The sequence below is a fragment of the Esox lucius genome, chromosome 7 (genome assembly GCF_011004845.1).
Source record: "Esox lucius isolate fEsoLuc1 chromosome 7, fEsoLuc1.pri, whole genome shotgun sequence".
Classification (NCBI taxonomy): Eukaryota; Metazoa; Chordata; class Actinopteri; order Esociformes; family Esocidae; genus Esox; species Esox lucius.
The window spans coordinates 20,283,695-20,300,300 of record NC_047575.1 but is presented as its reverse complement, the minus strand read 5'-3'; the positions used below and the strand labels follow the sequence as shown (position 1 = coordinate 20,300,300).

Sequence of the window (16,606 nt, the reverse complement as noted above, 5' to 3'; positions counted from 1 at the left end):
TGTCAGATACCCGGTAGCAGCTCAACCAAATATTGTTTACTTTATGAATTCTAAATATCTCCTAAGGAGATCCACAGTCTTTCACATCTAATCTGGCTTTACCCATGTGACTTCAAATGGTGGAATAATGAACTGGCTGACTAATAGAACTGGCCCCTGCTTCACACACTGTTTGCTTGTGTTTTTAGGGTCCCTGCTTATATGTCTCTGGCCACCTGGTTAATCTATTTTGGGACAGTTTCAAAATAATGCTAGGGGCCCGTAGAATAGTGTTTGTTCTGCAGTATTAAAGAGATGAATGTGCTGTGTTTGGTTCATATTTTGTCCTTGATGAAATTACTTTTTTGTTTGTTTAAGAGATGGGTGTTCTCGGCAGTAACAAGTAAGTGCAGATATACTCAAGGAGAAAGCCAGCCAGCCAACTCAATTTAGTTGAAAATCTGGTTTGGAGAAGTGGAGTGTCTCTCACAGCGGTAGCTCTTGTTGTTTTTTCCCCTCTGACTTAAGCTTTGAGATTTATTTTTTTGCTTTCTCTAAAAGTGGGTTGAGAAGCTTTGTATGACTTCACCTCACTGGGGCACTGCTCAGCTTTAGACAAGCCATCACAGCAAATTGCTCAGATGCCTGCCCTGAGAGAGAGGTGAAAAGAGGTCACCATATCCTGGGAGGCAGCAGGGAGGACTGAGTCAGAGTTAAGGCCACATAGCGTCCATGGTGCTGCAGTGGCCATGATGGTTTCTACCACCTACAACATTGTACAGTCCTCTACCTCACTTAACTGCCACATGATAAATGCACTGTTCACATTATCCATAATATCATTATAACCTCCACATCACACAACTTACTATCCATAATACCCTTATAACCTCCACATCACACAACGTACTATCCATAATATCATTATAACCTCCACATCACACAACGTACTATCCATAATACCCTTATAACCTCCACATCACACAACGTACTATCCATAATACCCTTATAACATCCACATCACACAACGTACTATCCATAATACCCTTATAACCTCCACATCACACAATGTACTATCCATAATACCCTTATAACCTCCACATCACACAATGTACTATCCATAATACCCTTATAACCTCCACATCACACAATGTACTATCCATAATACCCTTATAACAGCCACATGACATAGCACAATGTCCAAAATAACGTTATAACCTATAAATGAAAGACAACACTGTAGCATCCTCATTGTACTCTGATATACAGTGGGGAGAAGAAGTATTTGATACACTGCCCAAGCATGTAAAAGTAGGTACTCTTCAACTGTGAGTGACGGAATTTAAAACAAAAATCCAGAAAATCACATTGTATGATTTTTAAGTAATTAATTTGCATTTTATTGCATGAGACTGATACATCAGAAAAGCAGAACTTAATATTTGGTACAGAAACCTTTGTTTGCAATTACAGAGATCATACTTTTCCTGTAGTTCTTGACCAGGTTTGCACACACTGCAGCAGGGATTTTGGCCCACTCCTCCATACAGACCTTCTCCAGATCCTTCAGGTGTCGGGGCTGTCGCTGGGCAATACGGACTTTCAGCTCCCTCCAAAGATTTTTGTATTGGGTTCAGGTCTAGAGACTGGCTAGGCCACTCCGGGACCTTGAGATGCTTCTTTCGGAGCCATTTCTTAGTTGCCCTGGCTGTGTGCTTTCGGATCGTTATCATGCTGGAAGACCCAGCAGTTGGCCAAGATCTCTCGATACATGGCCCCATCCATCCTCCCCTCAATACGGTGCAGTCGTCCTGTCCCCTTTGCAGAAAAGCATCCCCAAAGATTGATGTTTCCACCTCCATGCTTCACGGTTGGGATGGTGTTCTTGGGGTTGTACTCATCCTTCTTCTTCCTCCAAACACGGCGAGTGGAGTTTAAACCAAAAAGTTATATTTTTGTCTCATCAGACCTTCTCCCATTCCTCTTCTGGATCATCCAGATGGTCATTGGCAAACTTCAGACGCGCCTAGACATGCGCTGGCTTGATCAGGGGGACCTTGCGTGCGCTGCAGGATTTTAATCCATGACGGCGTAGTGTGTTACTAATGGTTTTCTTTGAGACTGTGGTCCCAGCTCGTTTCAGGTCATTGACCAGGTCCTGCCGTGTAGTTTTGGGCTGATCCCTCACCTTCCTCACGATCATTGATGCCCCACGAGGTGAGATCTTGCATGGAGCCCCAGACCGAGGGAGATTGACCGTCTTCTTGAACTTCTTCCATTTTCTAATAACTGCGCCAACAGTTGTTGCCTTCTCACCAAGCTGCTTGCCTATTGTCATGTAGCCCATCCCAGCCTTGTGCAGGTCTACAATTTTATCCCGGATGTCCTTACACAGCTCTCTGGTCTAGGCCATTGTGGAGAGGTTGGAGTCTGTTTGATTGAGTGTGTGGACAGGTGTCTTTTATACAGGTAACGAGTTCAAACAGGTGCAATTAATGCAGGTAATGAGTGGAGAACAGGAGGGCTTCTTAAAGAAAAACGAACAGGTCTGTGAGAGCCAGAAGTCTTACTGGTTGGTAGGTGATCAAATACTTATGTCATGCAATAAAATGCAAATTTATTATTTAAAAATCATACAATGTGATTTTCTGGATTTTTGTTTCTCACAGTTGAAATGTACCTATGATATAAATTACAGACCTCTACATGCTTTGTAAGTAGGAAAACCTCCAAAATCTACAGTGTATCAAATACTTGTTCTCCCCACTGTATACTGCTCACCACCTACAGTAAGACAGTTCTCTATCCATTCCTCCCACATATAAAGAAGGCATCCAAATCACACTGCTTTGGGCTTAGAGTGTGCTGTCCCAGATGTAGACTGTCTTTGTTAAGTACTGCATATTTTCAATGGTTACTTATAGTATTTAATTCTTACATACATGAAGCCGTCAGTGAGTAATACTATACACAAAGCTTTAAATGACTTCAAAGGATAATGGGAAATAGAGAAGAAGGGTCAGGAAAACATCAATTTCTTAATCTATTCCAGGGCTCCAGACAATTTTCAGTTGGTTGCACCATCAAAATAATATACAATAATCACAATAAAACAAACATTTGGAATATTAGTTTATTCCTGCATATAGATTTCACTGCTGTCCATTTAATCTATGATAACGCTACTAGCATTGGGACATCGGTCTCTAGGTTTTTTGTTTAGAATGCAAAACGCTAGCAAAATGCTAAACTAGACATTTGTTAAAAAAATGCTAAACATTCGTGCCTAGTCCTACACCGCTGAAAGAATTTAAGGGAACATTTAAATCACACATCTGGTCTCGATGAAGGAAATATATGAAAAATCTAAATCTTTACTGTACATTGTGTAATTTGTTGAGAACATAATTACGAAAGAATGGAAACCAAAATCACCAACCTATTGAGGGCTGGATTCAAACTGAACATAAACAATTGAAATCACAGGCTGTTCCAACGTAGTGTGTATGGCCCCCACATGCCTGTATGCACTCCTGACAACATCTAGGCATGCTCCCAATGAGATGGCGGATGGTGTCCTGGGGAATCTCCTTCCAGTCCTGGATCAGGGCATCAGTGAGCTCCTGGACGGTCTGTGTGCGTTGGATGCACCAATACATAACATCCCAGGGGTTTCACCTAAGGTCAGGCATTGTCCTGCACCAGGAGGAACCTAGGGCCCACTGCACCAGCATAAGGTCTGACGATGGGTCTGAGGATTTCATCTTGGGACCTAACAGCAGTCAGTGTACCGTTGGCTAGCAAGTGAAGGTCTGTGCGACTCTTCAAGGATATGCCTCCCCAGACCACCATCAAACCAGTCATACTGGATGATGTTGCAGGCAGCATAACGTTCACTATGGTGTCTCCAGACTCTTTCACGTCTGTCACATGCTCAGTGTGAACCTGCTCTCATCTGTGAAAAGAACAGGGTTCCAATGGCGGTCCTGCCAGTTCTGGTGTTCTCTGGCAAATGCCAATCGAGCTGCATGTTGCTGGGCTGTGAGCACAGATCCCACTAGAGGACATCGGGCCCTCATGCCACCCTCATGGAGTCTGTTTCTTACATTTGGCCAGAAAGATGCACACCAGTAGCCCAGTGGAGGTCATTTTGTAGGGCTCTGGCAGTGTTCCTCCTCGCACAAAGAAGCAGATACCAGTCTTGCTGCTGGGTTGATGCCCTTCTACAGCCATGTCCAGCACTCCTCGTATAACGGCCTGTCTCCTTGTATCTCTTCCATGCTCTTGAGACTGTACTGGGAAGCACAGTAAATCTTGCAACAGCACTAATGGATGTGCCATCCTGAAAGAGCTGGACTACCTGTGCAACCTGAATGGGCTGCAGGTACCACCTCATGCATCAATAGTGACAAGGACGCTAGCATAGCATAAGGAGAGAGCTATTGTCTGTGGCCACCACCTGCAAAACCATTCCCTTTTTGGTGGTTGTCTTGCTTTTGCCTCTCCAGTGCACCTGTTGTCACTTTCATTTGCACCAAAACAGGTGATATTGATTCACAGTCGCTTATGCTTCCTAACTGGACAGATTGATATCCCTGTTTGTTTGACTTGGTGTTATACTGTGATGATTACATGTTCCCTTAATTTTTTTGAGCAGTGTATTGTGCACTTTTTATTGTTATTTTATCAGGTCACATTCACATTACACATTCTCATTTCCTGCAACTTAAGAGAACATTACATTTCCTTTAACATTATATTTTTCTTGGGTTGATTTAGCTATTATAATCTTACATTTTATTGAATACCTTGTACTTCGGTAGTCTAGATTTCAACGTGGCCAAATAATATTACTGACCTTTTTTTTCCTGTGAAAAGAACACATCTTTCAACTGATTTCAGCCAGTGACGCCCAGAGCACCCCATGACCCACTGCCAGCAAACCATTAACTGAAACCTCAAGTCATGATTCTAAATCCAAGCTTTTCGTTCAGAATAGGTTCTATTGCTGATGTTTTAGACTTGTAAACGTGGTTTAAATTAGGTACTTTTATAACTACTTGGCATACAAAAACTTTGTATCCAAAATTTCTTAATTTCATTAAAAACCAATGCAGGTGTAGTTGCAGCTTCAACAGATTAGATTGACGTGTTTTGCTTGAGGTATGAAAACAGTTTATTTTAATTTAATTGTTTTTATTTAACTTTACTTTATACAGGGAAGTTAAGCTTCCCTTAGTTCTGTAGTTGAGTCCATACATACAATACTTTGTTTTCCAATGTGTCAGCAAGCTTTAGTCAAAATAATTCTGGTACTAATATGTCTATTGCATCACATTATTGATTAATCTATTTACTAAAAGAAATGTACTATAATGTCTAATTGTTTAAAATGTTCCCTCGGAAAATAGTTTTTACTTTCATACCAATTATAGTGGGCCTTGTTTCATTAGTATTTCATTAGTTTTCATTAAATATTTCATTATTTTTTTATTACTGGCCTGGTAGTGTTTAACTGAAAGTTTTAAAATGCCCTTGATTGTTGACTTGCCTGCTGGCTACTGTGATACTGTATGTGCCATCTGTTTACAAAGTCGACTAAAATAATAGATCCAAAATAGAGCGACTCTATCTTCATCTTACACAGACAGGCTTTGTCAATATTCTGTGTTACTTTTATTTTTATTGTAAAGTCATTACATTTCTACATATAACATTTAAATGAAAGTGAAAGTATATTGAATTGCATTGGTTGTCTATATTTTATGTCAGAATGTTTTATCACTGAGTACTTTAACTTGTCAATGTACACAACGTTTAACATTGAGAAGTGTATAATAATGTCTGAATCCAAAACCTTTCAAATCAGCTTAGAGGCAGAAGATGGATACAAAACAGAACTCACGAGGGAATAATACTTTCAAAATCCTCTGAAATCCTTTTTCTTTCTAAGCAGCTGGTGACATGTTTAAAATGTCAGGCATTACCCAGCTTACTCTATTCAGTGTCTAGTCCCTGGCAAACTAGAGAAGAAACACCTAATATTTAAGCATTTGCTTTTTAATTTCCTCTGTGCTCCTATCAGACAGACTGGAATCTTTTTTCTCTCTTAATATGGTGTGCAGACAGATGATAGCAACAGCATGTTTTTCAGTGATTTTACAATGACAAAATAAGACCCAGTCCTTTCATCCAGGGGTCACCTCGCAGGCTTTATCTTACATCTTACATCCATTCACACTGCTCTTCTATGCGGCCAGATCCATGAAAACCTGTGTTGAGACTCACAACCTTTGGAAATATCCGACATGTGCATGCACTACTCCTCCAGCTGCCAGCTGAGTGGGTGATGTGGCCGTGCCCAGTGCTTCGCAGCCGTCTGTACTATGAAAGGCCATGTCTGATTGGACAGCCTTCTGCAGTGTTCTCCTGTCTGAAGGTCACTTAGCTAGAGGAGAGGTGAGTGGATGGCTGGGTTTCTGGCTGTGCTTGGAATTCTTATGTGCTCTGGCTAGCTTGTCTGTGGTACTGTAGCACTACACTACGCCTGTGCATAACAGTATATGCACCTATGGTGCCCACAGACACCATTGTAACCTGTTTAATGTGTTTATAACTTGACCATTCGAGGTCATTTGACATGAATACGTGAAAGGTATTATGTTATAGTTGTGATGGTTGTGATGTTACCGTTTTTCACAACTGCTAACACACATTTTCTGAACGTGTACTACAGTTTCCCAAAATTAGAATAAACACTCTTCTTGAAATTCACAACATATTGACAAAACCTCAGTCTTCTCACGCAATACGAAACAATAAACTCAAATTCAAGGGGCATTAAACTAAAACATTTTCCCTCAGAAGTCAAATAAAACCATCAAAAATGCCACTATTATTGCACACTGCAAACTGCAATAATAGTGGCGAATACACACTGCACACTGGTGAAAATAATTTAAAACACAATTATAAAAAGGTATTAATTAATCAATAATCATGATATGTTCCAAAATCCTCCCTGTATATTTGGCACTTTTTCCATTATAAACTGTAAATGATGTCACGGGAGAACGCTGATTGCTTCTTCAGGGGCTTCAGAAATCACACATGGTCTCCCACCATCAAATAGTGTCTCTCAATTCAATACAAATTGAATAAAGTCTCAAGTTCATGTTACTTTTCTTGAATTCTCCTGTGTTTGCTAATGCATAGAGATTTAGAGCACAGAATACAGGATGTTCAGCATAGTAGTCAGATACTTTTACAGTAAGTAGCCTATTTTAACTTCAGAAAGTGTGAACAATTTATACAACAGTTAAATGGCTCAGGTTTGGCTGTAATCTCAGCCCAGCTTCCCTCATTGTCACACCATGTACAAGATCAAGGTCTGGTACAGTGTCAAGAATCTCATTAGAAAGCATTGTTCTTCTTTCTCTTTCTCTCCCTGGTCCACTTCTTCTCATTCTTCCTCTTTCTCACTCTCTGATGTTGTCACCCATTGTTCCAAGCTTGAGCTTAGCGGTGGCCCTTTTTATTCTTGTGAACATCATGATTTCTTGTTAACTAATCATGCTTGTTAGCGTTTACACCTCGATAAATGTTTGTTGAGAGTGTTAGAATTGTAATTATTTCAAATATTGAATATCAGTGTTTTCTACATAACAAGATGGTGAAAATTGTGCTTTACAAAGAGAGTTGTGAGTAGGGTTTTACAAAAAGTGTGAATGCAACAGAGTTGTGTGTGAAAACAAGTGAATAATCCTTATGTGTTGGATTAAATGTCCCTTCTTCTGGAATTTTCCAAAACCTGTTTTTGTATATAGTGTTCATAGAACCAGTTTTAGTCTGTTTGGGAATCTGAACAACTGTAATAGAGGTGTTGGGAGGTGAATTAAGGCACAGGTTGAATGTGAATGTGAGTTAAGCTGTTTCCTTTCCCTGCCCTGTGCCAAGTGTTCATAGAGGACCTTGTCGTGTCAGTAGAAGGTTGGACAGCATGGGGGTATAAATAGAGAACAGGGCTTCATAGAGGACCTTGTTGTGTCAGTAGAAGGTTGGACAGCATGGTGGTATAAATAGAGATCAGGGCTTCATAGAGGACCTTGTCGTGTCAGTAGAAGGTTGGACAGCATGGTGGTGTAAATAGAGAACAGGGCTTCATAGAGGACCTTGTCGTGTCAGTAGAAGGTTGGACAGCATGGGGGTATAAATAGAGAACAGGGCTTCATAGAGGACCTTGTCATGTCAGTAGAAGGTTGGACAGCATGGGGGTATAAATAGAGAACAGGGCTTCATAGAGGACCTTGTCATGTCAGTAGAAGGTTGGACAACATGGTGGTATAAATAGAGAACAGGGCTTCATAGAGGACCTTGTCGTGTCAGTAGAAGGTTGGACAGCATGGTGGTGTAAATAGAGAACAGGGCTTCATAGAGGACCTTGTCGTGTCAGTAGAAGGTTGGACAGCATGGTGGTGTAAATAGAGAACAGGGCTTCATAGAGGACCTTGTCGTGTCAGTAGAAGGTTGGACAGCATGGTGGTGTAAATAGAGAACAGGGCTTCATGTGGACCAACAGCCAAACAACAAACTGCAGGGGACTCTGTACAGACTGCATATACATTACTATAACCTACAGTGACTGCTTCAGCATCACTAATAATATTCTTCATTTTATTGAATCAGCCATTTTATCCCCAGCTCGTCGACGAAGGGATGGCCAAGCACGTGCTGCTGTCTCTGCCCATTTAGCCGATCTGAATGTAGTGTGCCGGGTCTCACACTGGGATAAAGGAGAAGGAAAAAAGCCTTCCCCAACTGCACCATTTTGTCTTTCTATTATTTACAACCTCCCATATAATTAACAACTGCCGCCACACATTTCACCAGCACTGATACGTATATACATTTTCCTGACAGATAATGGAAATATGCAAATGTCTGATTTATTTTGTCCATCCATGCTTTCTTTCGTTATCCTCTTCTATGGCTGTATATTATTCTGCATAAATAATCCAGTGGTAGCACATCATTATTCAGTGTGGTGTAAGGAGTGTTATTAAATAATATTCATACTTTGAGAAGACCATTACCAATGAAGGGGTGCTGCACTGGCAGTGTAACCCCTATTCACACCCAAATGTTTTCCTCATCTATATTTATAGCTTTTGACCTTGAGTTGGCATAATGAACAATGCATTGATCTCTTGAAAAGGAAACGTGTCCTGGGTTCAAACCTGTCATCAGCATTTCCATTAGGCCAGCTCGTTGGACCTAACACCACCTAGAAGGTGGAGGGAGAACATCATTGAGATGAGGCTCAATTTGCATTTCAATCATATTTACTTGGTCATTACAGATTGTGACATCACAGACATTTGGAGTTGAAAGGCAATTCTATTAAATGTTTTGCCAAAAGCTTCTTGGCACATTGTAAGTAGCATTTATGTGAAACTATTTGGTGTCACTCTCATAAAAAAAATCCCTGACTAGAATTACTAGTTGGCTGTCCTTGAAGCTATAAGCTACTTTTCCAGTTGACATGCCAACTGTAGGATTTAGTTCACCCATGAAATGTGATATTGACAGGCCTGGCCTTTTGGGATGTTTTCCCTCATGGGCTTAGATGCTATCGTGGTTGTTTATAGGGCGTAATTATTATATGTGGACGGAACAATTCACATGAACTGTTCATATCCTCCAATGGTTGGTTAAGAAACAGTACAAAACAGAACCTGCCCAAAATGCCCTCAAAAGGTTTGCTTTTTAGATTGAATGTGATATAATGTACATTGTAGATTATTAACCAGGTGCATTGAATCCTGAATGCTGATTGGCTGATAGCCAATGGAATGTAAGACTGCTCTAATTACATCGGTGACTGGTGTATTATAGCGATAAGGCAGCCAGGAAGTTTGTGGTTAATTAAGTGCTGTATCCAGGAACACCACAATGCATCATACCTAACAATAGATCTTATCCGTGGTATATTGACCCCCCTCATGCCTTATTGCTTTAATAACATGTAGTTATTCTCTAAGACCTTTTTATATTGATCTTACCATATACAATTGATTAAGTTTCCCCTGTGTACAATACGGTACTGATGCTCTGTGTCTCTTGCAGGTTTCTCTATTCTTCAGGCCATCATGGAGTCAGCTGTGGCCAATAACTGGCAGGTGACAGCCCGGTCAGTGGGCAGCATAGTGGACCCTACAGAGTACAAACGCATCATGGAGGAGATGGACCGTAGGCAAGAGAAACGATTCCTTATAGACTGTGAGGTGGGCAGAATCAACGCCATCCTGGAACAGGTACATTGGACTTTAATACTACTACAGCAGTCGCTGAGGGGGTTGATAAAGCACATGCCATTGTCTTGACTTTATTTCTGCAAAATATGTCAAACATATTGCGTTACACCGGATGTTACTCACTGTATGGTGCAATCCGCAAAGGTGTGTTTGCATGCCTGATGTTCACCAAATTCGTCAAAATTTTGAGTAGGCCTACGTTTTTTTTTCGGATGTCCTGTATGTATTTCTTCGTACTTCACGCACGGTATACGGGTGGAAGCAGGGAGATTATTTTTGCAGTCTCTAGAGTGCATAGGGCTATGGCGACCGGGACATCAACTGCAAAAATGCTGCCTGGACCAGGATTGCTACTACAGTTATATCTGTGCAGTTGAATGAGATATCCTGCTATAATTGTAGAAAACAGGTGCCGGTGATTCAGTTAAGTTAGAGCAGAATGTTTCGCATTGTACAGCAGTTTGATACAATGCTAGCTAACAACAACAGTCAGATATAGCCTATCTACTTAATTCATTTTAGTTGGTTAGGTAGGCTACTGTAGCCACTTGAATTATTTTATTTAGCATATTATCAAATTTAGCTTGAACAATGTAGATTTGACATTGCAAATAATATAGCGTTTGATAAACCTGTAAATCTGCTGGACCGCGTAAGCGGACTCGGCCTAGAAGAGTGAATGTCTCTTACTGAGTCCATCTGTCTGTTCCTGACTGACCTACCAACCGTTTTTAAATACTGTAGTGGTTAGAGACACAGGCTCTGGAACAAGAAGCCCCGCGTTCGACTCCCGTAGCAGTCAATACACAATGCTGTCCGAGGTTCAGGACAGGTAGACATTTTGCTGGCTATAACTTTATGTAGCTACGTCATAGGAAGCCTAAAATAAAACAGTTCTGGTGGATATTAGGATTTGTTCAGGAAAGACAAACACTTCGCTGCCTATACAATTCTCTCGTCTTTTCACTTGACAAAAAAGTCAGTTACAAACATATCTTCACCTATATTGATAGATACTCAATGTCATTCAGGAATGGCTAATTAGCTGTTAAAACGGCCAGTGGTATAAGAAGATTTGTTCAGAATAGATAAAAACTTGGCTGGCTATAACCTTCTGTAGCTACAGGAAGCATAAAATGAAACTGTTTACTGTAGTGATGGCCAAATGAGGCTTCATTAGTTATTTTAGCAGCAGGATATTATGCTGGCAGCCTTCAGATGTTCATTATCACAATAAAAGCCATCATTGACATTTAGAAGGCCATATAGTTAACAATCTAGTATGTAAAAAAAGAACAGACAAGAACAACATTGGAATGGACATTAAACATAAAACGTAAAAGTCTGTTATCGTCACCTATATTGATAAAGAAATGATTGTATCAAAGAAGTTTAACACAATGCGTAATGGCGTCTAGCAACATATTACTGGCTAATACGCTTTTAAAATGGCCAGTGGCAAAAGTCATACAGTTCATAGTTTCTATTTGTAGTGGAGGTAAACTTCATAAGAAACGTTACTCAGTTTAACACGATGGTTAATGGTGTCTAACAAAATATTCAAACTTGACGTGATGTTAATGCATGACAACATTATATAATGTCAATATGCTATACTGATACCCAGCAAAAGGTCAGCTCTGTGATTCTGTGTTTAAAAACACAGCCTTTCACGACCTAGGTTAGAGTCTTGCAGCCATGATCAACACTTGCTATTGTGGGCCGACTGAACTAGGCTGGCCTGGTTTCTTGTTATTAGTTGGCTGTTGTCATGCTATGTGCCATCTTCCGTCGTACCATCGCAACAGAAAACTCACGCACAAGTTGAAAATATTGAACGCATGCGTTACACCAAACGCACCGCATTGCAACATCGCATTTGCATAAATTTTTGGAGTACATAAAAAAGAGTAGTCAGCACAGTAGTCAGATCTGTTAACAGTAAGTACCTGTATTCCGTTTTGAGAAAATGTATGCAACAGTGGTTTGGCCAGCTTCCCTTATTGTCATACCATGTAGAAGAAAATGGTCATGTACAGTATCACAAAAGTCATCAAATATTCATGCCAACTTCTGGATGTCTTGTTGACAAATGCTTGTTAATGTTTAGACCTCGACAAATGTCTTTTAAAAGAGAGTTGTGTGTAGGGTTTTGCAAAAAGGGGTGAATGGAGCAGGGATTTTTGTAAAAACAGGTGAATGGTGCTTATAGTTTAGGGCAAGTGATTTTCCGGAAATTAGCAAAATAGCTCTATGTATATTGTTCATAGAACCAGTGTTAGTGATTGTGAAGAAACTGTAAGCCAGAAAAAAGCTTTTTTCCCCCACACATTTCAAGGATTATCACAGTATGAAGGCAAATTGTAATCATAGCATACACACATAGAGACGCAAATACAGTTCATGAACTTTAGATCTTAGTCCTTTATGTGTGTGCATGAATGGTTATTATTTTCTTTATTCTACAAAGGATTGTACAATGTGTGACTCCACACTTGTTTGTTTTCACATACAGCACAAGGAGGACATTCTTCCAGAGAGTCTGATTCACCTACACAGCTTTCTGTCTTCCATTAGTTTAAATAAGACTTTTAGAAGCCTCAGTCTGCCATTCAGTATGCCTCTACTAGTTTAATATACGTCTGAAAGTCCCGTCTCCATTAGTAGGGACCTCGGCTGGCCTCCAGCTTTTTACTTCTTATTGTCATTACATTTAAGACATCTTACATGCTGAACACCTCACTTACAGCCTTGTAATAACTTCAGACAGCTCAAACAAAGAAAACATTTTTAGGAAATGGTGCAACACAACAAAAACTAAATAAAATGAAAGCTTGTTGTTGGATGTTGTTGTTCTAGCCACGGTTTGAGGTTGGTTGCATTTTCACTTAGGAAAAACAACTACCATTAACAATGGTTCCACTCTCATTCCTGTTTCCTAGGTGATCAGCCACTGAATTGACCATTAGTGTTAATTTAAATGTATTTGTCTGCTGTGCACAAGCTCAGAATGGGTTTACTAATGCTATTGTCAAGAATATAATCCCAGTTTTATTAGTCTTTTTACTTATATGCTCTATAGATTATATTTAATGTTCACATACAAAGTTTGATTAATCAGCGATATGGTTCCCAACTCAATTTGAACTTTTTTTCCTTCATTAAAACATATTCCTTTAAGTGTTTATTTAAATGGTATTCAGTCTGTAAAATATTCAATCTGTCAATTGAAATTGAAGCAGTGCCACAATTTGGCATCTTTACTCAAAGATGTTGCAGGGATATCGCTTAAATTGTCACATTGCTTTAATATGATTGCAAGCAATGGGGAAAGTTGAAATTGATGACTGACTGACTGATTGATGGATTAACAAACTGACTGACTGACTCAGTAACTCTTAGGATATTCAGGACTAACACACATAATAAATGTTTTTCACCTAATCCAGGTTTTCTCTATTTTATATGCAAATACACATTCCATCAGGATTTAAATGGCGATGGTGTGGGTTTTAAGGCCTCATATTCATTATTAATCATATCTGGATTAGGGGTGTCATAATATACCGGTATTGATATCATGTTAATAATACACATATGATAATATCGTATTCACTAGGCAAAACTAAAGTTGTATTTTTCACAAAACTCCTTTTGGTTTTTCAATACCATATTCATGTCACCTATAGAAAAATTATACATGTGCTTAAACAAGGAGACTGGAGCTATGCAGTGGCGTTGAACTCGTTAGCCCCAATAGAACCCCCGGGAGAGATCCGTGAAGACGTGCCGTTTTTGTAGCCTATATACATGGAAAAAAGGACGTTGTATTTTTCCCAAAACTCCTCTCTGTTTTTCCATAGCTTATTCATAGACAACGATGCATGTGGTTAAATTAAGAGTCTGGACCTATACACTAGCGTTTGAATTAACGCTTTTTCGTAGCCCATTCACTAGGCAATTTTTTTGTTGTATTTTTCCAAAACCTCCTCTCGGTGTTAGGCCTTGTGGATATCTGGTTGCCTTTTCACTATCCATTAAGTGAAATTGTTCTTTTTGTAAGCTTAATTTTTTAAAATTTGTACAGTTATGGTTAGAGACTCTTTCCACCTCCAAACACTCCTATTTTGAGTGTAATGCATTTGCCAAAAAAGAGGGGGAAAAACACATTAAACAAAGTTGAACATGAATTTGACTGATAGCATTTTTTACTTCAAATTTTCAATAGATACCGTGATAATATCGTACCGTAAATTATTTTGGCCACGATAATCGAGTAATGAAAATCTGATATTGTGAAAGCCCTAGTCTGGATCCAAGACTTTAGCCATGGAATTGGCATTGGTGGGACGAAATCAGCCAGGGGGGGCCGAAAAAGGACTCTTAACCATCAATATTTGCGTAATCTGATAGCGCCATGTTGATGTTGTTCCTAAGACACCATAATTAATGTTGCTCCGGGACTATCATTGCAACTGACCTGTAGTTAGTTGGTTACCCCAGTCCAAAGACAGAATATTCCTCTACTATCACAATTGACAGTGATATAGCCTACGTAACACATTACATTTTAGTTTTCAGCTTTTCAATACAATTGAAAATATTAACAATACAATTTTTGACTTAAGCAACAGCACTTAAGCAACAGCTTCTGCTGGATTACGGCAACACCACTTGGGCAAACCACACGCAGAATGGCAGTACACCATAATAGTAATTGTAGTAATAATGGTTATGATTATGATTACATTTGCTAGTAATTATTATAGACGGCGGTGTGTGGTTGCCAGTGGTAGCATAGCACATTTTTATTTTATCAATATTTTTTATCAATATATTGGGGGGACATTTTGAGCATATTTGAATATTGGGTCTGTCCCCCCAATGTACAGGTGCTGGTCATATAATTAGAATATCATAAAAAAGTTTATTTATTTCAGTAATTCCATTCAAAAAGTGAAACTTGTATAATGTATGCATTCATTCCACACAGACTGATATATTTCAAGTGTTTATTTATTTTAATTTTGATGATTATAACTGACAACTAATGAAAACCCCAAATTCAGTATCTCAGAAAATGTGAATATTGTGAAAAGGTTCAATATTGAAGACACCTGGTGCCACACTCAAATCAGCTAATTAACTCAAAACACTTGCAAAGGCCTTTAAATGGTCTCTCAGTCTAGTTCTGTTGGCTACACAATCATGGGGAAGACTGCTGACTTGACAGCTGTCCAAAAGACGACCATTGACACATTGCACAAGGAGGGCAAGACACAAAAGGTCATTGCTAAAGAGGCTGGCTGTTCACAGAGCTCTGTGTCCAAGCACATTAATAGAGAGGCGAAGGGAAGGAAAAAATGTGGTAGAAAAAAGTGTACAAGCAATAGGGATAACCGCACCCTGGAGAGGACTGTGAAACAAAACCCATTCAAAAATGTGGGGGAGATTCACAAAGAGTGGACTGCGGCTGGAGTCAGTGCTTCAAAAACCACCACGCACAGACGTATGCAAGACATTGGTTTCAGCTGTCGCATTCCTTGTGTCAAGCCACTCTTGAGCAAGACACAGCGTCAGAAGCGTCTCGCCTGGGCTAAAGACAAAAAGGACTGGACTGCTGCTGAGTGGTCCAAAGTGATGTTCTCTGATGAAAGTAAATTTTGCATTTCCTTTGGAAATCAAGGTCCCAGAATCTGGAGGAAGAGAGGAGAGGCACAGAATCCACGTTGCTTGAAGTCCAGTGTAAAGTTTCCACAGTCAGTGATGGTTTGGGTTGCCATGTCATCAGCTGGTGTTGATCCACTGTGTTTTCTGAGGTCCAAGGTCAACGCAGCCATTTACCAGGAAGTTTTAGAGCACTTCATGTTTCCTGCTGCTTACCAACTTTATGGAGATGCAGATTTCATTTTCCAACAGGACTTGACACTTGCACACCTTTATTACACATTCTCACATACTTAGATATTTACTTGGTGTAATGGTGTTGCTAGTGGTAGACTACAAATGGGGACAGAATACAGAATACAGTGTCTGCACAAAGATGAGTTACATTTATATTTAATGGATGGTGAGCATAGAAGATAATTGGATATGAGCAGTAAGTATATAATGTACTGTGGCTTTCAAAAGTATTCACCCACTTTTGACTTCTCCAAAACATTAAATGTATTTTATCCGATTTTGCCATTGATACAAACAAAAAATGTCCATGATTTTAAAGTGAAAATAAAATATGAAAATTGTTTGAAATTAATAACAAAAAATATTATTATATTCAATTATTGAAAATTATTGCATTATTAATTCACCCA

General features: G+C 39.5%; 1 protein-coding gene across 10 annotated transcripts in view; it reads left to right on the top strand.

Annotated features, from left to right (window-relative positions):
• gria3a (glutamate receptor, ionotropic, AMPA 3a) overlaps window positions 1-16,606 on the top strand; it is a 127,750-nt gene that overhangs the window by 74,182 nt on the left and 36,962 nt on the right. For all 10 annotated transcript variants that reach the window (XR_004575914.1, XR_004575913.1, XM_010897098.3 and 7 more), the window contains exon 4: window positions 10,105-10,292. Coding sequence is in view for 8 of the 10 variants with exons in the window: in XM_010897098.3 (XP_010895400.1) it covers window positions 10,105-10,292 (188 nt within the window). In the remaining 2 variants the exon portion in view is untranslated. The remainder of the gene's footprint in view (window positions 1-10,104; window positions 10,293-16,606) is intronic.